The 23,777-nt window shown below is 42.0% G+C and overlaps 1 protein-coding gene across 1 annotated transcript; it reads left to right on the forward strand.

Annotated features, from left to right (window-relative positions):
- Positions 1 to 392: 392 nt before the first annotated feature.
- On the forward strand, positions 393 to 22,792 carry LOC114351096 (uncharacterized). Its single transcript, XM_028302149.1, has 16 exons — positions 393 to 1,058; positions 4,189 to 4,345; positions 6,278 to 6,418; positions 6,978 to 7,138; positions 8,123 to 8,234; positions 9,419 to 9,488; positions 11,699 to 14,913; positions 15,501 to 15,647; positions 16,543 to 16,702; positions 18,157 to 18,248; positions 19,110 to 19,233; positions 20,008 to 20,099; positions 20,751 to 20,869; positions 21,676 to 21,801; positions 22,388 to 22,488; positions 22,657 to 22,792. The coding sequence occupies exons 1-16, from the start codon at positions 879 to 881 to the stop codon at positions 22,790 to 22,792; spliced, it is 5,133 nt and encodes a 1,710-aa protein (XP_028157950.1). The 5' UTR covers positions 393 to 878.
- The last annotated feature ends 985 nt before the right edge of the window (positions 22,793 to 23,777 follow it).

Here is a 23,777-nt window from a genome sequence, read left to right on the forward strand (position 1 = left end):
AGTGAGGATAGTGTGTAGTTGTAGTAGCCTAAAATACCCTCTACCGATATCTACATTTGGTTATTTGTATTTCATATCGAAAACTGGTGTTTTCGTGTCGGGAAGGTTTCTCTAAAAGCCAAGTTTCCAGCGCAGCACGTGTTTTGCCCTACACGATCAACAGAAACATGTCAACACTAAACATTTTTTGTAGGTAATTTTGTTGACTTTGGTCATGTTTTTGCTGGGTCAAAACGCGCTAGAGACCCGACTTAAAACGATGTCATATTTATTTTATACTGAACGTCGCAATTTCCGACAAAAAAAAAATAAATGAACGCATCTGAACACAGATCTGAAATTGACATTTCAGTTGACATGCCTTTTGACATTTTCTATCTGTCATCTGTGATTGTCGCACGGCGCCGCGGCGATAGCCGAATTTTATTTTTAAAATCATTCGTTGTCTATTAATAAACCCTACTCATTAGTTTTAGAACATCATTTGGATACATCTGAGGCGTCTGAGGCGCTTAAAGACGCAGTGTTTATACCGTAAACCGCGTATCAAATGCGTCACAAAAACAAGATGTTCCGTACCAAAATAAAGTATTTTCTCATAAAATAGTGATTAAAACTCAGGGTTCTTCCTAGATTTTAGTGTTTGAATATATTACGTGTCGTGTGTGTTATCACCAAATCACAGCGGAGTCGAATTTCGATGTGCGGACAGTTCTATTGATAAGATTATCAAGTAGTGTTTTCGTGCTGATTATGAGTTCGGAAAGTGTTAAACTGGTTACAAAAGAGTGATAATAGAGTCGAATAAGTTGTGTTGACTGATTGGTTAGATGGTTATTGTGGTGGTGTGGTGTGAAGTTGTGTGTCAATAGTTCAAAATGCCTGGGAAAATAAAGGTGAAAGTGTTGGCGGGGAGGAATCTCCCTGTGATGGACCGCGCTGGGGACACCACGGATGCCTTCGTGGAGATCAAGTTCGGAGGCGTCACGCACAAGACCGACGTGTGCAGGAAGTCTCTGAACCCACAGTGGAATAGCACAGAGTGGTACAGATTTGAGGTAAGAGCTCATACCTTATGTTAAAATACACACATGCAAGTCATTATTTGCTCATTGTATCATGTCCTATTTATTTTGAATAAAGTTTAAATAAAATTCTACAACTACCCTCTAAAATATTTGTCAATTGAATAGTTTCACTCTAATTGGAATCCCATTATCATGTTTTGATTTTATATGTACAATATTGAATAATGATAACAAGATTAAGTGGTCTTATTAAAATTGTACTTGTCAAATTCTAAAGATTTTGTGCATTTTATAAACACTAAATGTTTCAAAAGTTCGTAGTATTCCAAACTCCAGACTAATCAAGGCCAGAATTTGTAAAATGACAAATGGTTGTCCCAAAAGTTGGCGCGCGTACAATTCTACTCCGATGTGGTATTCAAGTATTTTTAAATATGCGTCTGGCGTCTGTCTGCCATATTGTTTGTTTATATTAAACATATGTGATCGTCTCTCTATTGGAATGTGGAGTTTTTAACTATAAAGACAATGTGAAATTGTTTACATCAGAAATAACACATTTTACAGTGTTTTGCTCAGATTTTATTTTAGCATGAAACAGCTGTCTGCAAAACACCTGTTGGTTCAAGACAAACAAGCACAATTTTTGAAGAATTATTATGAACTAGCTTTCTGCCCGCGGCTTTGCCCGCGTGGAATTTTGCCTGTCACAGAAAAACTTTATCGCGCGCGTCCCTGTTTCAAAAAAACATATATAAATAAGATAAGATAAATTTATTGAATAAGAACTTAGCCTAAATACAAGAAACTTAAATGGGACTATGAAATTATTATTACATATTTTAGGACTGTACAAATCAATTTAATAGTAGTCAGTCAAATTGATTAATTATCACAAAAACTTTGTGTGCTATGTCATAAAATTAAATTGAAATAATAAGCACATACAATATCTACTACAGGTGCAAAAATAGCTTTAATATCTCTTTATCTTTTGGCATTCAGTCTGTACGGCATAGTTCCTGTCTCATTCATATTTAGGTACATACTTCGATCACAGATTACGTATTCAGTATTTTGGCAAATGTAGCTGATCCATCACCTGTGCTATCATCCCTCCCTTATTCCACTGTCCACCGTGTCTCTCTAAACACTCGACATTGGCAAAACCAGTGTGCTGTAAATTCGCACCATTGAAGCCATTAGACAGAATAATAATAATAATAGTTTTATTTCTATTCACACAAAATTGAATGCCACATGGCATTAAGTTGTCTTTTGTACCGTTTTTTTGTGTGTGCAATAAATAAAATAAAAATAAACAAAATTACTACATAGATATAGTGAATGAATTAATTACATTATTATAGTACCCATAGTACAGCTTTGCTTAGTTTGGGACTAGAAGCGCAGTGTAAAATGTCTAAGGATATTTATTTATTATTTATTTATTTATTATTATTTTACTATTAATTTTTTTTGGCTGAAACGAATAACTTTTAACTAACATCTGGTAACTCACTCTTTTATTGCAAGAGATGTAGATTGAAGGCTGTGTGATTTTTCACTGTTTGTTTGTATGTAATCGAATTAAGAACTTCCATTCTAACTGCCAAACCATACAATGGAGTCATGTATGGTCATATTAACCAACTCAAAGTTACATATTATTATCTAATACTGAGTTTGTTGCGGCGCTTCTTCTCAGCACTTGCCAAATGTTGGTCTCGAAGCGCTGGTAGGGTAAAAAGGTTATGAGACATGTAGAGGCTCCTTAAGAGCAAAATGACGATTTGTAAGAACTATTTATTAGTCTAATGATTAGACAAAATTTCTTTATTTGTTTAGATTAGACTCTAATCTAAACAAATAAAGAAATTTTGACTTTGACTATCATTCCAGGTAGACGAATCAGAGCTGCAAGATGAGCCTCTACAACTCAGGCTTATGGACCACGACACCTATTCGGCCAACGATGCTATTGGCAAAGTCGTCATCAGTCTTGCACCACTGCTGGCCAGGGAAGCCAACAACGCGAAGGCCGCTGCTCCTCATGGTGGTATGAGCCTTAAAGGTTCGGCCAAACCAACGCGATCACACGCGATCAGCCGACGTGCAGCGATGGCGATCAATGCATTTAAGTCTCGCCATCGCTGCACGCCGGCTGATCGCGTTGGTTTGGCCGAACCTTAAGAGTGCTATTTAATGTCAGAATTAATGCTTTAGAATTTAGATTACATTTAAAAACTCTTCAATGAAATNACTGTATGTCATAAAATTAAATTGAAATAATAAGCACATACAATATTTACTACAGGTGCAAAAATAGCTTTAATATCTCTTTATCTTTTGGCATTCAGTCTGTATGGCATATTTCTTGTCTCTCATTGCATATTTAGGTACATACTTCGATCACAGATTATGTATTCAGTATTTTGGCAAATGTAGCTGAACCATCGCCTGTGCTATCATCCCTCCCTTAATACTTTTATTTCTATTCACACAAAATTACCACAAGTAGTTCTTTATAATTTACGTGATTTAATTAAACACATATTTTACGATTAATAACTATTAACTAACAAAAACTTTAAATTAATTTGATAACTCTTTTATTGCAAGAACTGTAGATTGAAGGCTGTGTGATGTTTGTTTGTATGTAATCGAATTCAGAACTACCATTCTAACTGCCAAACCACACAATGGAGTCATGTATCCATACATACATACATGTGTATGTACCAACTCAAAGTTACATATTATTATCTAATACTGAGTTTGTTGCGGCGCTTCTTCTCAGCACTTGCCAAATGTTGGTCTCGAAGCACTGGTAGGGTAAAAAGGTTATGAGACTTGTAGAGGCTCCTAAGGCCTCAGCCTCGAACTTAGCGGGCAGCGGGGCAGAAGGAGTGCGCTGCCCGCTCGTTGCCCGCTGCCCGCTCGTTGCCCGCTCGATGCCCGCTCCCGCGCCGCTGTTTTCGAGAACCGGTCTATTTGATTTTACGCATAAGATCCTGCCGCGCTCCCGCGCCGCCGCCGCTCCCGCCCCGCTGCCCGCTAAACTCGAGGCTGAGGCCAGAGCAAAATGACGATTTGTAAGAACTATTTATTAGTCTAATCTAAACAAATAAAGAAATTTTGACTTTGACTAACATTCCAGGTAGACGAATCAGAGCTGCAGGATGAGCCTCTACAGCTCAGGCTCATGGACCACGACACCTACTCGGCCAACGATGCTATTGGCAAAGTCGTCATCAGTCTTGCACCACTGCTGGCCAGGGAAGCCAACAACGCGAAGGCCGCTGCTCCTCATGGTGGTATGAGCCTTAAAGGTTCGGCCAAACCAACGCGATCACACGCGATCAGCCGGCGTGCAGCGATGGCGATCAATGCATTTAAGTCTGGTCGCCATCGCTGCACGCCGGCTGATCGCGTTGGTTTGGCCGAACCTTAAGAGTGCTATTTAATGTCAGAATTAATGCTTTAGAATATAGATTACATTTAAAAACTCTTAAATGAAATAAATAATAATGAATGAATTTTATACAGTAAGTAAATAAGCAAACCACTTTCCCAAATGTAATATTTTTAGGCGTAAAAATTAAAAATATGGCTACACTACACTGTCTTCTTCAAGTATCATAAATACCTACTTATTCAGTTTGCTAAGAGATAATACTATGGGTTTTTGTGTGTTCTAATTGTGATTTCTGTTTCACACGTTCATCACACTCAAGAAAAAAAAGGGATTCTCGATGGAGAAAAACGGTGCGACTTACAAAGTTCGTAACTGATTTCTTATGTAGATATTAGCAGGTATTGCAAAATGTACATTGCGCTGTTGCTTCTAGCCCTTTCATTACCTATGTATATCTTCATTTGATCACTAGTCTCTTAAGCTTAGGTAAGGGTACGATAACAACTGTCAAACCATTACATACATTTGTGACCCTTGCAAGATTGTCTCATTGGGTAGAATAAAAAATGACAAAAGTGGTTTCGTCGCCTTGAAAAAGCGTGTCCCTAAACGTTAATGTCGTCCACTGCTGGAGAAAGGGCCTCCCCTAAGCTAAGGATTTCAACAACGATCAGAGCCCCGATTACGGTAACTTTTAACGCTTCCAATCCAGATACGCTTCTCTCTTCTGCGATACGATTGGTCGTTCAACAGCGTACGTCAGCTGTTTTGACCAATCGTATCGCAGAATCGATGAAGCGCGTCTGGATTGTAGACGTTAAAAGTTACCGTAATCGGGGCTCTGTCCTACACTGCAGCGCTGCCCGCATCCAAGCGCTTCCCGCAACCTTCTCTAGATCGTCGGTCCACCTAATGGAAGGCTCCTTCTCCGTTCCGAATCTCCGATCTCTATATCCGTTCTGTGCCGTACTATAGCAATCGACACGAGTATTGATTAGAAAGACAAACAGGTTCATCGATAGGTTTTGGTAACGTTTTCCTTTTATGAACATCTAAAAATATGATCATAACAGAAACTATGTTCAGACTTCAGATACCGATTTCAAAGAAGCAAATGAGCTAAAATATTGACAGTTGCAACCGCACCCTCGTTTCCTAGTTTGGTGTGTTGCGTTGCATACGGGCTGTATGCGGGCTGTAGACCAAAAGCTAAGATAGTCTTCCTTAGCTCGCATAGCTAACACAGTTTTCCATAGTTGTGTGTAAAACTGCGTACTTTGCGCCACTGTCCATGATGGCGTAGCTTACTAAAACTATCCACGCACGCGTATTTGTACGTTTCCATACTATGTCGCGTGGGCGACGCTGCCGCTCCGTCGACAGAGTTACTTTGTTTTGTATGTAAGCTGCAAGCAGGCGTACACCATGAGTACAATGAAGCGTACGTGTCTAAAGCCCGGTTTGTGAGCACGTAGAATTTTATCAAATGACCTCAAGCTACCCATCCTTATCGCTCGCGCGTAATTATATTGCTGTCGCGACTGTGCGACTGGCGCCCGCAGTGAGTGTGCAAGCGCGACAGCAAGTTACGCGCGAGTGATAAGGATGGGTAGCTTGGGGTCATTGGACAAAATTCTACGTGCTCACAGACCAGACTATAGTACTGTTCGAGNACTACGCCGCCGTGGACGTACTTAGTCGTGTAACTCCATAGTTACCATAAACACTATGGGAAAGTCGTCAGCTATGCGTGGAAAGCTAAACTAACTTAGCTTAGCTCTGGTCTGCAACCCGCAACTATCTCCTCCTTTATTGTCCGTTGTTTGTCCAGGCGCGGTGATGTCAGGCTGGATACCGGTGTTCGACACGATGCACGGCATCCGAGGCGAACTGAACGTCATCGTGAAGGTCGAACTGTTCTCCGACTTCAACAAGTACAAGACTTCCAGTTGTGGAGTCCAGTTCTTTCACTGTAAGTTGTGGTTTGATGTTTTGTAAAATAGACTAAGAGCTAGTGAACGCCAGACCTACGTCATTTTAAAAAACTGAAAGTTTGTCAGCGTATGCTCCCAATATATGATAGAATGTTGGTGAATCATGAAGTTTGGGTCATCGTGGCTTTGGCAGCTATCCTAAAAAAACTGTCTGGCAAGGAGTTGGAACTGTCAAAACTGTCTGGCTGATGAGGAAACTACTTCTTATTATTGCCCTAATATTTTATATTAAAATCAGCTTTTATGATATAACGTCAGGTCAAGTCAGGATCTGATGATGGGATCCTAGGGAAATCGAGGGCAACCCTTAAATTTTGTAGGCACATATATCGTTTTTCATATTTATTCTAAAGTTATTTATACCTACTTTACTTACACCCGTATTTACAAACGATACTTGCTTAAGTGAAGCAGCAAATCGAACGCACAGCGTTGAATAGAGCTCTGTGATTGGTTCATGTGTGACCCTGTGCGTCCACGCGCACTGTGAGACCTCATAGTAATGTTTGTGAATACATGCGTTAATCATCTTCGCAGGCCCTATGATCCCGCCCGGCTACAGGGCAACTTCCATCCACGGCTTCGTCGAGGAGTTGGTGGTGAACGATGACCCAGAGTACCAGTGGATCGACAAGATACGCACGCCGCGGGCGTCCAACGAGGCTAGGCAGGTCGCGTTTATTAAGCTCAGCAACCAGGTTTGTGGTCATTATGTATGAATACAGAGTAAATACAAATGAGTAGGTCATCTTCATAGAAACGCACGGGCGCGGTTTGTATGTGAGCGAGCCAACACGTATGCGGCGCGCACGCACACACTGACAAAATTTCGTCGTGGTTGCGCCGGCGATGAATAGCAACTTTTTCAAATAATGGTACCGATTTGAAAATGTAGGTATAAAATAAGTATTTTTTCTTGCTGTCGCCATCGATGGAATCGATAAAATTATCATGAGTAAAAATTATTGTCAAAATAAACTGTTTTAATTGTAACACTGTATCAAAATCGCCAATAATAAATAACTCGCGGCTCCGTTTCTTTGGGCTCTGGTGGAAACCGTCGGGTTTTAGTGGGTAGGCGGGGAAAGTCATAGTTGATATTATTTTGATTTAAAATCAACTACGGCTAGGATTTAAAAAAATGATGCCATAACATGTGTCATGTCATTTTTGCGTCTTGAGTACTTCTATTTTTGTTTCGTCGCTCCTCAAATAATATATTAGGTAACTAGCTTTCCGCCCGAGGCCGCGTGGAATTTCGTTTGTTAAATTTTCCTGAATTTTCTTTGCTATAAACCTCACGGAGCCCGAGACCTTTCCAACGAATGCAAAACCGTGGAAATCTGTTCGTGCGTTCTAGAGTTATAGCGTCAGGAAGGAAAACCCGACTTATTTTTATATAAAGCCTGGTCCGTGAGCACGTAGAATTTTGTCCAATGACCCCAAGCTACCCATCCTTATCGCTCGCGCGTAATTATATTGCTGTCGCAACTGTGCGACGGGCGCCCGCAGTGAGTGTGCGATAAGGATGGGTAGCTTGGGGTCATTGGACAAAATTCTACGTGCTCACGGACCAGGCTTTAGTAGATTTAGCTTTTTTTGGACTGAGTGTTTTCTACGTATATTATTCTGGCCAGCTGTCTTTTAAGTAGGTATCTCATGTATTGAATATTTATTGACAGGTGCAACGCCTAGTGGGCTTGAAGGCAGCCGAGCTGGGCGCGAATGCTGTGGTGGGCTACCAACAAGACTTCGACTTGGAGGGCGAGGCAGGAGTCGTGGCCAGAGCCATTGGTATGTATCATCCTATTCCCTTATCTATACTTATAATAAATCTTTAGAATATATTTTCAAAGTAACTATCAGGGGGTGATTAGTGATCGATACTGATGCCAAAAATGCAATCAGTAAAATTTTTGTCTGTCTGTCTGTCTGTCTGTATGTTCCTTATAGAAACAAAAACTACTCTACGGATTTTGACGAAACTTGGTACAATATTCTACATACTCCTGGGCAGGTTATAGTATACTTAGAAATTCCCACGGGAACGGGAATTAGCGGGAAAATCCTTTTGTATGAAAAATCTAAACCGCTTAAGTTAGACGCTTGAAATTTAATATGCAGGTACCTTAGTAAACTTAAAGCTTAGTTACAACAGGATATTGCAAAATTCCCAAGGGAACGGGAGTTAGCGGGAAAAATCATTTGTATGAAAAAATCTAAACCGCGTAAGATAGATGAAGGGGGTAAAACGGGATCCACGCGTACGAAGTCGCGGGCGGCCGCTAGTTGTTATTAATATTTTAAACTAGCGGCCGCCCGTGACTTCGTACGCGTGGATCCCATTTTACCCCCTTAGGGGTGGAGTTTCGTAAAATCCTTTCTTAGCGGATGCCTACGTCATAACACCTACCTGCATGATATGATAGATCACTATGTCAGTCAGTCAGTATGTATGTAAGTCAGTCAGTCAGTCATACACCTTTGAGTTATATATATTTTTAGATAAAAAGGTTGTGAGGATGGATAGAAGAATGTTTACTCTTTCACGCAAAAATCACTTCATGGATTTTCATGAAACTTTACAGTACTGTACATCAAAATAACATAAAGGCTATAATTTATTGACCACAATACGACGATAAATGTAAAGTGTCAAGTGGGTATTTCTTCGAAAGTCTGATTTTCACACTAGCGAATTATAAAAATCTTGAATCTTATTTTAGAGTAGGCGCACACCGTTGATTTTTCGTCGGCCGATAGTTTAGTCGAGCAGTTGATCAGTATGGGCATGTATGGGAGTGCGCACACTACGCCGATTCGATTTGGCCGATTCTTCATACAATTTAAAATCGGGCACAACTATCGGCCAACTAAAAATCAACGGTGTGCGCCGCCTACTCTTAGTTGCAATAAGTGTCATTGTCTTCTAAAAGCTTTTTTTTGTGCTGTCAACTGAATATTATTGTATCCCACAGGAACCGCAGTCAGTATCACGCCAGTCCCGAGCGCGAGCCAGGCAACGAGTGGGCCTCCTTGCACACAGCAGTGAGTGTTATACATGATACACAATATGGCACGAGACGTATTTACTAGAACAGATCCACACACTAGTTATTTTACAGTACTAAGCGGCACCTATTCCAATTTTTTAAATACTTGATCCACCTAATATTTTATAAATTACACGATTTCCGACCCTACCATCAAAGTAATAGAGGTTATTGTTGCGTAATCCGTACCTAGTCGTGTATTACGCGCACCGAGTATTTCTAGCTTATGTGCGAACGTAGAGATTCACTCCGTCTCTGTCTGACCAAACAAATTTGAGCGCGACGAAACAAACGCACACAAACGTAGTCAAACCATATTCATGTAAATTCATGTAAAAAAGAATAAAATATGTGAATATTTTTATGAAATTGATATCTTTTAAATACGCCGACTTTTAAGTTGACAGTCCTAAGCCTATTTTGAAAATTATAAATAACTTGAAAAAATTTCAAGTTATTTATAATTTTCAAATTAGTTTGAGATGCGACTCTTAACGCTACAAATTAAATAACAGTCCTAAGCCTGTTGAAGTATGAATTATTATTCAATTTCAAATTGCAATATTCATACTGCGGTTGTATCTTTTCTAAGAAAATTGTATTTTATAGTCATATTACGTGGATAAGACCGCACTAGTCGCGCCAATATGCTAAATTACTACGTACTAGGTGGAATAGGTATTTGGATCGAGTATTAATAAATACTAGGAATAGGTGCACCTAGTATAACCCATCTCTATATGGCACCTCCTCTAGCAGGGTACTCATCTAGCCGTGTAGCATGTAATGTATCAGATAGTCAGATACTGTATCATTGCGAGCACAAAGGCGGCTTGCAGTAGGATCCAGGAGCTCGCAGCTAAAGTAGGGCCAACAAGAAGCGATACCAAATGTAAACAAACCCAATGTCATTTAAATTTGGAATAGCAAGGGTGCATAACTATTTAATGGTTAGATTAAATATTTTTGTAGACGATACAGTTTTGAAAAATATCTGTCAAATCATAAAAATAGATGTTTTTGTTATAATTTGAATTATTGTCTAATGTAGATTTAAATTAAATAACAAGAATAATAATAGCATTTCTGCCTCACAATGTGCCCTGTGTATGGCAACAGGCCTACCCCTTTTTCTTAAATAAAGACTTAAATATATCGGAATAATAAAATAAGAACCGACAAGTAACAGATTCGCCCTCGTGAATTGCAACAACTATGTATACAAAAATGGATGTCCGAATGTTGACAAACCCGTCTAACTTTGACATATTTTGGCGGGAGAACGAGATATTACGACAAATACACAAGATGGGAAGAGACAGAATAGATTGTCAATTCGACAGTCAAATCGACCTTTTGTATCTCTGCTAAAGCCTGGTCCGTGAGCACGTAGAATTTTGTCCAATGACCCCAAGCTACCCATCCTTATCGCTCGCGCGTAATTATATTGCTGTCGCGACTGTGCGACGGGCGCCCGCAGTGAGTGTGCGAGCGTTGGCCGCGCTTTAGATACGCGATGACCGTGGACGAGCCGTACTCACTTGAAGGTTGGTTACGTTACATGCTACGTTACGTGCTACATGGCAGGTGAGTACCCTGCCTATTATTACCATGCTCCTAATCCTCTAACTTCCTAATACTTTCCTCTTCCTATTTTTGTATCACTGTCTGCAACTCCTTTCAGAATAATCATTATCTATTTTGGAATAATTTGATTTATCTCTACTCATATGGTTTAGATTTAGAATGTGTATGTTACCTATGATTTTAGATTGATAAGTGTCTCAGTAGTTTTTACTATTGGTATTACTAAGTATGTACAAATCACGCATAATACTAAATCTAATGAAGGTTCCCCAATTTTATAGAGAGAAAATTATGTTTAAACTTAAAATATACCTTTTCCTTTTGATGGGGACTATACAATCTGTACAATGTAGCACTTTGAAAACCCCGTGTAGCAAAATTTTTAACGGTAACAAGTTCAGCTCTAACTCTTCGCCTATAAAAAAATTTAGAAAATGTAAATATTTAAACTACTTAACAGTCAAAGTTTCTCAGTTCCTTAAGGTCAGCTTTCATTGTTGTTTTCAATGTTCTTACTTATAATTAAATAAACAAGTGTATTTGAACATAAAATACTAATTGAAAACTTTTGCATGGTTTGTCGTGTGTCCGCTTGTATTTGTACATAAACGTAAATAGACAGCTAAGAAAGTGTTTGGACATTTTGGCGACCAACGACGAAAGTATCACAGACCTCAATCAGTACTATCAAAGTCACCAAGATGAATTGCAGAAGCTACTCACTATACTGAACCCTAAAGGATCCTCCCTTCTAGATGAAACGGACAACGTAGAAGATGACGATAAAAGCATCCTCACGAGGCAATCCAGCATCAAAAGCTATGCTGGCTCCGTCTCCATATATCAAGACGATTACGTATCCCAAAAAAGTCTAATGCACATCGCAGAAGATCAATCCGAATTAAATAGACTACTGAATCGCGTCGAAGATGACTCAGACTCGCCAGGACCGCTGAAGAAAATAAAAAAGTTCAAAACCAGCTTCTTCCTCAAAAGACTCAATAGCATGCGCTCATCGAGAAAATCAGAAAAACAAGATGACGCGATTTCAATAAAGTCAAACTCGTCTGATACGTCTCGTATATCCCTAGTTGATATAAAGAATGAAATAAAAAAGTTCAAAAGAATCAAAAAGCCCAAGTTTCGAAAGACTTTTGCTAATCCTGAAGATCAAGGCGTAGGAATGGCATCGATTCTCGCCAGATCAGTCATGCACGCACACACAAGCCTTGCATGCATTGCTGAAACTCAAGATTCTGAACATTCACCAAACTCGACTTTACGCCGAACTAGTGAATCAGAACCAACTATTAACGTCGATGAAGTAAAACCCAAAGTTATTGTAGCAACATCTTCAGATGCAAGTGTAGATGAAACATGTTCTAAGGATGTCCCAGAAATTCATTTTTCTTCTCTAAAAAATATAAGTTCCGAAGAAATTGTTATACCGGAGCGTCACAGAAAACTGTCAGAGTCTTGTCCCAACACTCCAGTGGCTGGCAGAAGTGACAATCTTCTGAAACTCCCTGGTGAAGCGGGTTATTTTGGCTCGGTATCTTCTGCCCTATCTGGCGATAGTTCAGAAATATACACCAGCTCTGACGAAGACTACGAAAGCTCTGATCAGAGAACTGATACAGAGAAATCATTTGAAACGACGAGTTCTGTGGTTCGCTACGTGATGAATCATATAGTCGACCCAACGCTCGTTGCTCACGTGGATAAAAAATTGAGCGTCCTCGAAGTATCAAGCGTCGATAATTTGAATAAACAAATTGAACAGACTGATCTTAAAGAAGTTACTGAAGTTACGCCACCGCCACCGCCAACTATAAATGTACCAGCTAAAGAAGTTGACATTGACAATAATAAGAATGAGAAAATAGAAGAAGGCATTAGCAAACACCAGGCGTATGCATCCACGTCCAGTGAAACGGATCACAGCACGTTTGTAGTCCCAAAATCAAATAACCACCAGTTTAAGTTCCACAACCCCTTTGCACACCATAAAAAGTCCAACAGTATTAGCGCACCATGTTCGCCGGTAGAAAACAAAAGCTTTGTATATCGCTCCTCCAAGCGCATCAAACGACAGCTTTCGAAGCTCTCCAAAAACAGCATGATAAAAAGCCTTTCGCATTACTCCTTAATCCCTAAGAAAAAAGTTGAAACCAAAACCCCTATGAGCCAGCCTGGGTCGTCTTCTGACGTTACTTCTAAAGCTCCCAGTGAGACCGTTTTAGGCTCTCCCTTTCTTTCATACGCAGATTTGCTTAGCTTAGACAAGGAGTATACAGAAAAGAATAAATTGCACAAAAGCAATGATGAATTCGAACGCGCTAAAGTTTCAATGTACATAGGCTCAGAGCCTGTATCGAGAGCGTCATTAAGTGGTACATTATTCCCGGAGCATGCTAGGGACTCATCCCTCTCAAGGCGTCATAGTGAATTCTTGCACAGGAAAGACAAATCTGCTATCAAACCCACTGGTCTAGTTCACACTGCAATGGAAACCATACTCATTGATAAAGTGCAATCATTGCTTCTACCGACGTCTCCTGAACCCTCTGATGTTAACAGGCAATTCTTTGATGACGTCAATGAAAAGTTGGAGAAAGTCGAAGAAGCAAGAAATAGTACTACAGAAACAACGGGATTGGTCCATACTGCTATGGAAACTATACTAATGGATAAAGTCAAGTCCTTGCTGACGCCTACTACACCCGAGTGTAGTCCAACCAATAAAAACTTTGATGATGCCATTAAGAGAAGCCACATTTTGAACACCCCAGATGAATCGAGTAATGATGATCAAAAATCATACACTAGTGAGACGACATCTCACAAGGAAAAGAAGAAAGAGAAAGAATCTTCTGGTTTAGTGCATACTGCAATGGAAACTATCCTGATGGATAAAGTTCAGTCGTTATTTACTTCTCCAATACCTTTTAATGCTCCTGCAGAACATTCAACTGAGAGTAAAGATAAAAGATACGAACCAGAAAAAGCTAAAAAAGAGCCTGAATCTGGTGGTCTCATAAACACTGCTGTCAAAACTATACTTATGGAGAAAGTGCAATCATTGATAGACCCCACGGTTGTAGACATTGACAGTTCTAAACTAGCAGTATTAGAGGACGCCCCTAAACCTGAATCCACTAGCTTAACTTCTTCAGCTATGGAATCAATCCTTGTAGATAAAGTCCAGTCCATGTTTCACCCTTCGAAAAAAGATGATCATGATCGTAAGTCGGACCATCCAACAGGCTTAATCCATACTGCAATGGAGACAATGCTCATCGACAAAGTTCAGTCGCTTCTTCCTGATACTGAAGCCACAGATGATAATGCTAAGCCAAAGCTAGAATCATCAGGTTCCAAGGACAAACGTTTAGTCAGGCAAGACAGCGTTGATTCAGATGCCGAGTCGTTCAAAATGTCCAACGAAGACCCCAAACGAAAACAGCCGGTCCTTCAACACTTCCATCCTATACTTAGCGGTGCACCATTAGAGACCATACCGTCACTGCCTGAGAGTTTCGACCGTACCGAGAGCTTAGACGTAGACGGCGTAGAGAGAGATAAGTGTGACACTAACAGCGCTAGTGTGTGTGGTAACTCGCATGCAGCGTGCGGTGTCGGCAGGTGCGAGCGAGAGCGGGATAGGAGCGAGCGAGACAAGGGATCGCCGCGTCACGCGCGCCACGAGTCGTACGGCGGCCGTGAGCCGGCGCCGCCCACTCACACGCAAAACGCGTCGCTGAATTCGTCGTCGACGCCGCTCGGGATACATCGGAGGTCGTCGGATTCTGATCTCAGTGTTACGCCAAAAGGTATGTCTTCAAAGCTTCAAACAAAAATAATTTCAGTTTCTTTCAGTTTCTATTTTTTCCTCAAAACATGCACTTTTATTTCCATTTATTATGTGTATTAATTAAATTTACCTTTCGTTTAAGAACATATACCTACTTACACATGTTAAGTTCCAGAAAATTGATTGTAAGGCCTAGTTTCCACCGATGCGAAGCAGAGAAGTGTTTTCAGTAACGAATCAGAATTTCTGATTTCCTGAATAATGAAATCCGGTTATTCAACAAAACACTTGGTGGAAATTGGGCCTAACTTTCTGACGAAGAAAACAGTCCTGATTAATGCTCACTGCCTAACTCGTTCGATGTCAATATCACTCACACTGCTATAGTCGTAGAATTTTGTCCATTGACCCCAAGCTACCCATCCTTATCGCTCGCGCGTAATTATATTGCTGTCGCGACTGTGCGACTGGCACCCGCAGTGGGTGTGCGAGCGCGATAGCAACATAATTACGCGCGAGCGATAAGGATGGGTAGCTTGGGTTCATTGGACAAAATTCTACGTGCTCACAGACCAGATTATAGTTTATTATCACTTTTACTTTTAGGAAGCTCTCTAAACACGTCGGCGGTGAACACGGGTAGCGGCGGTGGCGCCATCTTGCGGCCGTCCATGAACAGCAACAATCTGGAGATGCTTGAATACCCCTTCCTCACCATGAGCGAGTACCCGCCTGGATTTATAGTTCACATCGGTGAGTTCTTGTCTTGCAGTACAAGGTCATTGACTAGTTCTCATCTTTTAAGACAAGGTCATTAGCTAGTTCTCGTCTTTTAAGACAAGGTCATTGGCTGGTACTTGTCTTGTAGAATAAGGTCATCGGCTAGATTTGTCTTGTAGGACAAGGTCATATTTTTTTTATCTTGTAAGACAAGATCATCAGTTAGTTCTTAGCTGTAATATGGTAGGACATAAACATTTTTTTATACTTAGATTAGTATACATTTTCTCGACAGTTCAGGCTGATTCACACGTATTAAAACTTAATTTGAAGTGATTAATTGCATGTAAAACACAGAATTTAGTAGCAAGTTGCGATTTAATTGTTAACTAAACTTGGAATTTGTGTTAAGGGGTTAAAGATCCTACTAATATTATAAAGGCGAAAGTTTGGATGTCATGATGTCTGGATGTTTGTTACTCTTTCACGCAAAAACTACTGAACGGATTTTGTTGAAACTTTACAGATTAACATATAGGCTATAATTTATGACGATATGTGAAAAATAAATTTCAATAAATAAATAGGACGTGTCTAAGGACCGGTTTTTTGATTCGTAGTTAAAATAACCAATAGTCAAATTTGACAGATGTCAAATGACAAGTGGTTAATTATCAGAAAAAAATGTTTTTCAAACAATGGTTACCTTGACTTTTAGTACATTTTTTAACTATTAGTTGACATTTTGTTAATATTTAACCATTAGTAACAAAATTTAACAATTTGTTATTTTAACTATGAATCAAAAAACTGGGCCTAAAAAGCGCCATCTATCGTCATTTTTTAATCAAACGGCCTCTAGTTTAAATATAAGTTATCGTCGCAGGTCGCGGGCGGCCGCTAGTTTAAATATAAGTTATCGTCGCAGGTGGCACGGTATGCGCCCGCTCCGTCAAACTTGTGGACGGCGGCGGGGAGAGCGCGGCCCGAGCGGCGTGGTGGGCCGAACTACGCACTGAGTTGCGAGCGCACGCCCGAGCGCTACGCTGCAACGCAGTCATCGCCTACGCCGACACCGCCGCCATCTGGTCAGTGCCTGTAGTAACTGGTCAGTGCCTGTAGTAACTGGTCAGTGCCTGTAGTAACTGGTCAGTGCCTGTAGTAACTGGTCAGTGCCTGTAGTAACTGGTAGTGCCTGTAGTAACCGGTCAGTGCCTGTTGTTACTGGTCAGTGCCTTTAGCAACTTGTCAGTGCCTGTAGCACACCGTCATCGCCTATGCCGACACCGCCGCCATCTGGTCAGTGCCTGTAGTAACTGGTCAGAGCCTTTAGTAATAGGTCAGTGCCTGTTGTAACTGGTCAGTGCCTGTTGTAACTGGTCAGTGCCTGTAGTCTGATGAGTGCCTGTAGTAACGAGAGCCGACATTGCCGACACCCCCGTCATGTAGTCAGTTTGACACGCCCGTGGAACTAGTCGACGGCAGCGGCGAGAGCCCACGTCAAGCGCTACGCTGCAACGCCGTCATCGCCTACGCCGACACCGCCGCCATCTGGTCAGTGCCTGTACCTCTAGCATGAACAACTTTCGTCTTCGAATCGTTTGCGTATTCGACAAAATTCGATACTCAACCTTCGAATTAAACGATAACGTGACAATAATTTTGATTCTCAAAATAAGTTTCGTTCAACCATTTCTCATACCAATTTCACCTTACGCCACGTTCACAAGGGCGCTGTTGTAGTTTTCGTACTAAATCTTTTGATGGCGATTCGAGCACGTAAACGATTTGAACTCGAAAGTTTTTCGTGCTAGCCGCCCTGTAGTAACTGGTCAGTGCCTTTAGTAACTGGTTAGTGCCTGTAGTCTGCAACCGGGCGGCTGGTAGGCCAAGCTACATACGGGTAGTAAGTGGGTTGTAAGATGCTTCCTTGTCAGAAAGACTGGGCCTACCCAGTAAAACCGACCAGACGACCTCATAAATGTAGCAGGAAGGCGCTGGAGGCGCCAACCGGGCAATATGAAAATCGTTGAGGGAGGCCTAAGTTCAACAGTGGACCTCCTGTGGCTGAAATAGTGGAGATGATGATGACCAACTAAACAGCATAAAATAAAAACAAGACCGAGACCTCGCTATCAGAGACTGTATCGCATTCCCTGTTCGGTATTTGTCCTGCTCAGTGCGGAGTGAACCTCACCCAATAAAAGTTTTAGTCTCCTAGTAGACACAACCGTATCTGATGATTGAGGCTTACGTCTACTATACTATACTAAAGCCCGGTCTGTGAGCACGTAGAATTTCGTCCAATGACCCCAAGCTACCCATCCTTATCGCTAGCGCGTAATTATATTGCTGTCGCGACTGCGCGACGGGTGCCCGCAGTGAGTGTGCAAGCGCGAAAGCAACATAATTACGCGCGAGCGATAAGGATGGGTAGCTTGGGGTCATTGGACAAAATTCTACGTGCTCACAGACCAGACTATAGCTAACTCGACAGACATATTTTTTACGATTTAATATTTGTTTTTTTTTTCGATTCCAGTGAAGACGTGTGCGTGCTATCAGCATCGGGCACGGCAGCTGTGATTAATCTTGATTGCGACATGAACGCAGAGTTGGACGCTGCTATGTCAGGTAATTTGTCTTTTTCTTTTGCTGTGCTTTTTTGGTCGGCTTTCCTTGTTCTAAGGCGACAAGACAATCAAAAAAATCAAAATCAAAAATATTTATTTAGTTTAGACCACAAGTGGCACTTATGAACGTCAAAATATAGAAAATAATTAAAAAGAAAAGGTAGCCCTTATAGGGCACTTTACATGTCTCCTTATCTTTTGGGCCCTACCAGCGCTTCGAGACAAACATATGGCAAGTGCTGAGAAGAAACGCCGGAACCAACTCAGTCACCGCTAATTGCCAGGAATTATCTAACGGTAAGAAGAATAACCAAATTCAAGTACATCAAATATGTGCAGACTGAACTGACCACGCATCCTTGTCATTAATATAGTCTCGAACCTTGTAGTAACCTTTGGACTGTCTTGGGTTGTCTAGTCACTGATCTGAATTCATTCTAAATCTCATGAAATTGTTGTGTACCATGTTATCTCCTGGACCGATGTCATATACAGGACCTTATAAAGATGGCAGGAGTACACTGAATGTTCACAACTATAGTCTGGTCTGCCTGCGAGTACGTAGAATTTTGTCCAATGACCCCAGGCTACCCATTAGTACCCATCTTTATCGCTCGCGCGTAATTATGTTGCTGTCGCACTCGCACACTCACTGCGGGCGCCCGTCGCACAGTCGCGACAGCAATATAATTACGCGCCAGCGATAAGGATGGGTAGCTTGGAGTCATTGGACAAAATTCTACGTGCTCACGGACCGGGCTTTAACCGGTCTAACTGGTAAATCATTGGGGGAGGCCTATGTTCAGCAGTGGACGTCATGTGGCTGATATGATGATGATATTAAAAGGTTATGTCTTTCCAGTGGCCAACGGTACATCCAAAGCAACAATAGAAGAAGTAGAGAGCGAGTGCTCCGCAGCGCACGTGCCCTACTCGCCGGGCGCCGGGCCCTACCGCGCGGAGTTATCCACATGCGGCGGCTGCAGGTACGTACAACACCAGGCCTACTGCAGAAAACTCATAAAGTTGATTTATGAGTGTTCTGCAGTAGGCTTCTCTTCAGTAGTAGGCAGAAGGACCACACCGCACACATTTAAAGAAATTGCGAGTAATTGCTGTACTCACTACAGCCATAGAAAAAACAAATAAGAAGGCCAACTCGAGCCCCGAGCAAGCGATAATGGCCTAAACACGTAGGGGTGTCGCTCTCGCTATAATTTATTCAATCGTCAAAACTGCATTACTCAATTTAAATACAAAATAATGATTTAACTTACTCAAAATTAAAATATTTTGGAAATTATCTTAATTAATCTTTTAAAAGTTAAGAGAAGGCATTTTTTTCTGTAGCAAATGAGATGTATACCACACCCCGTTCACGTAAATAAAAATTAATTTTAACATAAAAATTAAAATCGACTCCAAAAAACCTGCACTAAAAAGTAGAAAATAATTGCATTATTTATTTATTAGGACAAATGTATGCCATGATTGATATTCTCGGAGTCGGTGCCAGCCTGCTCAGTACTAAGACCAAGCCAAATATTCAAAATTTACTGCACTCGCGCTCGCACACTCGATGCGGCCGCAGCAATTTAATTACGCGCGAGCGATAAGGATGGGGTCATTGGCCAAAATTCTAAGTGCTCGGCGACCGGACTATTTGTATATGTGGTTAAAAAAAGGCAATGGTCATAATTATGTTGAGATGGGTAAGATTATCCAATAAAACACACAATAATAAGAGTTTACATTCACAGACGAGCGCGAGTGCCCGCGGTGCTGCTAGCGACTTGCTCTAAACCCAGCAGACTTGCCTCCTACTCTAAAGCGGTTACTTTGACTGCCGTCGGTAAGTATAGCTACAGTTAATTCATTTGTGTTAGTTAGTAATTACATAAGATAAACGATTGCTTACTGATAAATCCATAATCTAGAAACGATCACATAGTTATACATTGCTACGAGACGCGCGTGGGACTTTATATTTATTGAAGAACTAGCGGCCGCCCGCGACTTCGTACGCGTGGATCCCGTTTTACCCCCTTAGGGATGGAATTTCGTAAAATCCTTTCTTAGCGGATGCCTACGTCATAACATCTGTCTGCAAGCCAAATATCAGCCCGATCCTTCCAGTGGTTTGGGCTGTGCATTGATAGATCACTATGTCAGTCATTTAGTCACCTTTGAGTTATATTTATTTAGATAATAAGAATAAGCTAAAGCCCGGTCCGTGAGCACGTAGAATTTTGTCCAATGACCCCAAGCTACCCATCCTTATCTCTCGCGTGTAAAATTGCATATTGCTGTCGCGACTGTGCGACGGGCGCCCGCAGTGAGTGTGCGAGCGCGATAGCAACATAATTACGCGCGAGCGATAAGGATGGGTAGCTAGGGGTCATTGGACAAAATTCTACGTGCTCACGTACCAGACTATAATAATCTTTAAAAAAAACTTATGGACGTGTATTTCTGTGAAATAAATGAATTTGAATTTGAATAGCCGCGCGCACGCGCCGCGCGCCGCCGGCCGGCGAGCCGGGCGCAAGAGACATATCTGACCAGCTGCCGTTCTTGGAGTACGAGCTGCATAAGCTGCTGCTGGCTAAGCTGAGGATGCAGGTAATTCATCATCATCATCATTTCAGCCATAGGACGTCCACTGCTGAACATAGGCCTCCCCCAATGCTTTCCACGTTGATCGATTGGCAGCGGCCTGCGTCCAGCGCTTCCCTGCTACCTTTACGATGTCATCGGTCCACCTTGTAGGTGGACGTCCCACGCTGCGTTTTCCGGTACGTAAACGTATGCAGGTAATTAATATTAGAAAATAGAATAGAGCCATCAACATTATCAGGTCATTAGTCTCCACTGCAGGAGAGGAGCATAACCCTCTCTAATAAAAAAAACAGGACTTAAAAAATAACGTCTAGCTTACCCTCTCTAATAAAAAAAAAACAGTATTAAAAAATAACGTCTAGCTTTGGTATTTCACAAGCTACTACTTGCTTAGCTCAGGATACATTCAGGTACTTTGATCATAAATGATATACAGGGTGGAATTTTGTAATGCCACCTGGAAGGAAAGTACTCTTATCTTAATACTGTAGGTAGAAAATTTTACTTAAAGGAAACATTCCTTAATTTAGGAAAAGAAATAGAACTGCATTCAAAGATTTCTAAAGTCTGGTCGCGAAGCACGTAGAATTTTGTCCAATAACCCCAAGCTACCTATCCTTATCGCTCGCGCGTAATTATATTTCTGTCGCGACTGTGCGACGGGCGCCCGCAGTGAGTGTGCGAGCGCAACAGCAACATAATTACGCGCGAGCGATAAGGATGGGTAGCTTGGGGTCATTGGACAAAATTCTACGTGCTCACAGACCGGGCTTTAGACTAAAAGCTGTAACTAAAATTGATTGTTCCAGGGTGCGAACGCGCTATTCAACCTCCAAACACAGATCGCGATCGGCGAGCGCTGCGTCATGGCTCTCGCTAGTGGCACCGCCGTCCGACTTACGGCGCTGCCGCCACCAGCGCCGCCTAGGATCAAGGTAAACTAACTGCAAAAAGATCTTTGAAATCCCACAAGGGTATAGTTCCAAAATACTGGACTGTCCTGTCGATGACATTGACAGGGGGGCGCCACCGTCAATGCCGGATCGCTGGTTCCGATTTTTGCCATGTTGGAAGCCATGTAGTTGAACGATGGTAGCGCCCCCCTGTCATTGAGTTTGGTGGAACAGTTCAGCGTGGGTCATCATCATCATCATCTCTTTNCAGTGTCTGTAGCAACTGGTCAGTGCCTGTAGTAACTGGTCATTGCCTGTAGCCAGTGGTCCGCACTTGTAACAACTTGTCAGTGCCTGTGGCACACCGTCACCGCCTACGCCGACACCGCCGCCATCTGGTCAGTGCCTGTAGCAACTGGTCAGTGCCTTTAGTAACTGGTCAGTGCCTGTAGTCTGATCAGTGCCTGTAGCAACTGGTCAGTGCCTTTAGTAACTGGTCAGTGCCTGTAGTCTGATCAGTGCCTGTAGCAACTGGTCAGTGCCTTTAGTAACTGGTCAGTGCCTGTAGTCTGATCAGTGCCTGTAGTAACAAGAGCCGACATCGCCGACACCCCCGCCATGTAGTCAGTTCGACACGCCCGTGGAACTAGTCGACGGCAGTGGCGAGAGCCCACGTCGAGCGCTACGCTGCAACGCCGTCATCGCCTACGCCGACACCGCCGCCATCTGGTCAGTGCCTGTAGTAACCTGTTAGTGCCTGTAGCAACTGGTCAGTGCCTGTGGCATACCTTCTTCGCCTACGCCGACACCGCCGCCATCTGGTTGGTGCCTGTAGTAACTGGTCAGTGCCTGTAGTAACGACAGCCAACATCGCTGACAACCCCGTCATGTAGTTAGTTCGACACGCCACGTGGAACTAGTCGACGGCAGCGGCGAGAGCCCACGTCGAGCGCTACGCTGCAACGCCGTCATCGACTACGCCGACACCGCCGCCATCTGGTCAGTGTCTGTAGTAACTGGTCAGTATTTGTAGCAAATTGTCAGTGCCTGTGGCACACGTCTTCGCCTACGCCGACACCGCCGCCATCTGGTCAGTGCCTGTAGGAACTGGTCAGTGCCTGTAGGAACTGGTCAGTGCCTGTAGTCTGCAACCGGGCGGCTGGTAGGCTAAGCTACATACCCAACAGCCATAAGGGTAGTGAGCGGGTTGTAAGATGCTTCCTTGTCAGAAAGACTGGGCCTACCCACTAAAACCGACCAAACGACCTCATAAATGTAGCAGGAAGGCGCTGGGGGCACCAACCGGGCAATATGAAAATCGTTGAGGGAGGCCTAAGTTCATCAGTGGACGTCCTGTGGCTGAAATAGTGAAGATGATGATGACCAACTAAACAACAACTAAAAAAAAAAACGAAACCGAGAACGCGGGACCTCGCTATCAGAGACTGTATCGCATTCCCTGTTCGGTATTTGGCCTGCTCAATGCGGAGTGAACCTCACCCAATAAAAGTTTTACGGCCGAATACTGAAACACTACTCAAATCTGTCACTCAGCTGACGGGCTCCTAAATTTAAGTATCCTTCAATTTTAAATGGTATTCTCAAACGCTACTCAACGGATTTGAAGCCGTGATCAGCTAAGCAGCTCTCAAATGTTTACATAATGGCAACATTTACCAAAAAAAGTATGTTTTCATTTACACAAATGATAACTTTACATCTTTTATCCATTACACGCAGCATCGTTTGGTTATGTATTGCCTTTTATGGAAATATACTCAATCAACTTAACATAGAACAGTTTATTTTTAGTTTCTATTATATATAAATCTCGTTTTATCATATAAAAATAATAATGCTTGCATTTTTATTAAATTAAAAAAATAATTTTAAACATGATACTTTTTATTGTTGAAATCTATTAAGTGGCGATCGTGGACCGAAACGTAACCACAATTTATAGACTTAAAAATGTTGTCATTTTTACGGATTCCATGAGCGCACTTCAAGCTTTAAAT

Source organism: Ostrinia furnacalis, unplaced genomic scaffold (assembly GCF_004193835.3).
Source record: "Ostrinia furnacalis isolate ACB-3 unplaced genomic scaffold, ASM419383v2 OfSCF1084, whole genome shotgun sequence".
NCBI classification, from domain to species: Eukaryota; Metazoa; Arthropoda; class Insecta; order Lepidoptera; family Crambidae; genus Ostrinia; species Ostrinia furnacalis.

What these genes read in the sequence shown, in the direction of transcription:
- LOC114351096 (XM_028302149.1), top strand. Translation starts at nt 879, where the DNA reads ATGCCTGGGAAAATAAAGGTGAAAGTGTTGGCGGGGAGGAATCTCCCT. An exon ending in TGGAGTCCAGTTCTTTCACT is followed by an intron (nt 6,419 to 6,977) that starts GTAAGTTGTGGT and finishes TCATCTTCGCAG; the next exon opens with GCCCTATGATCCCGCCCGGC. An exon ending in TCCACATGCGGCGGCTGCAG is followed by an intron (nt 19,234 to 20,007) that starts GTACGTACAACA and finishes TTACATTCACAG; the next exon opens with ACGAGCGCGAGTGCCCGCGG.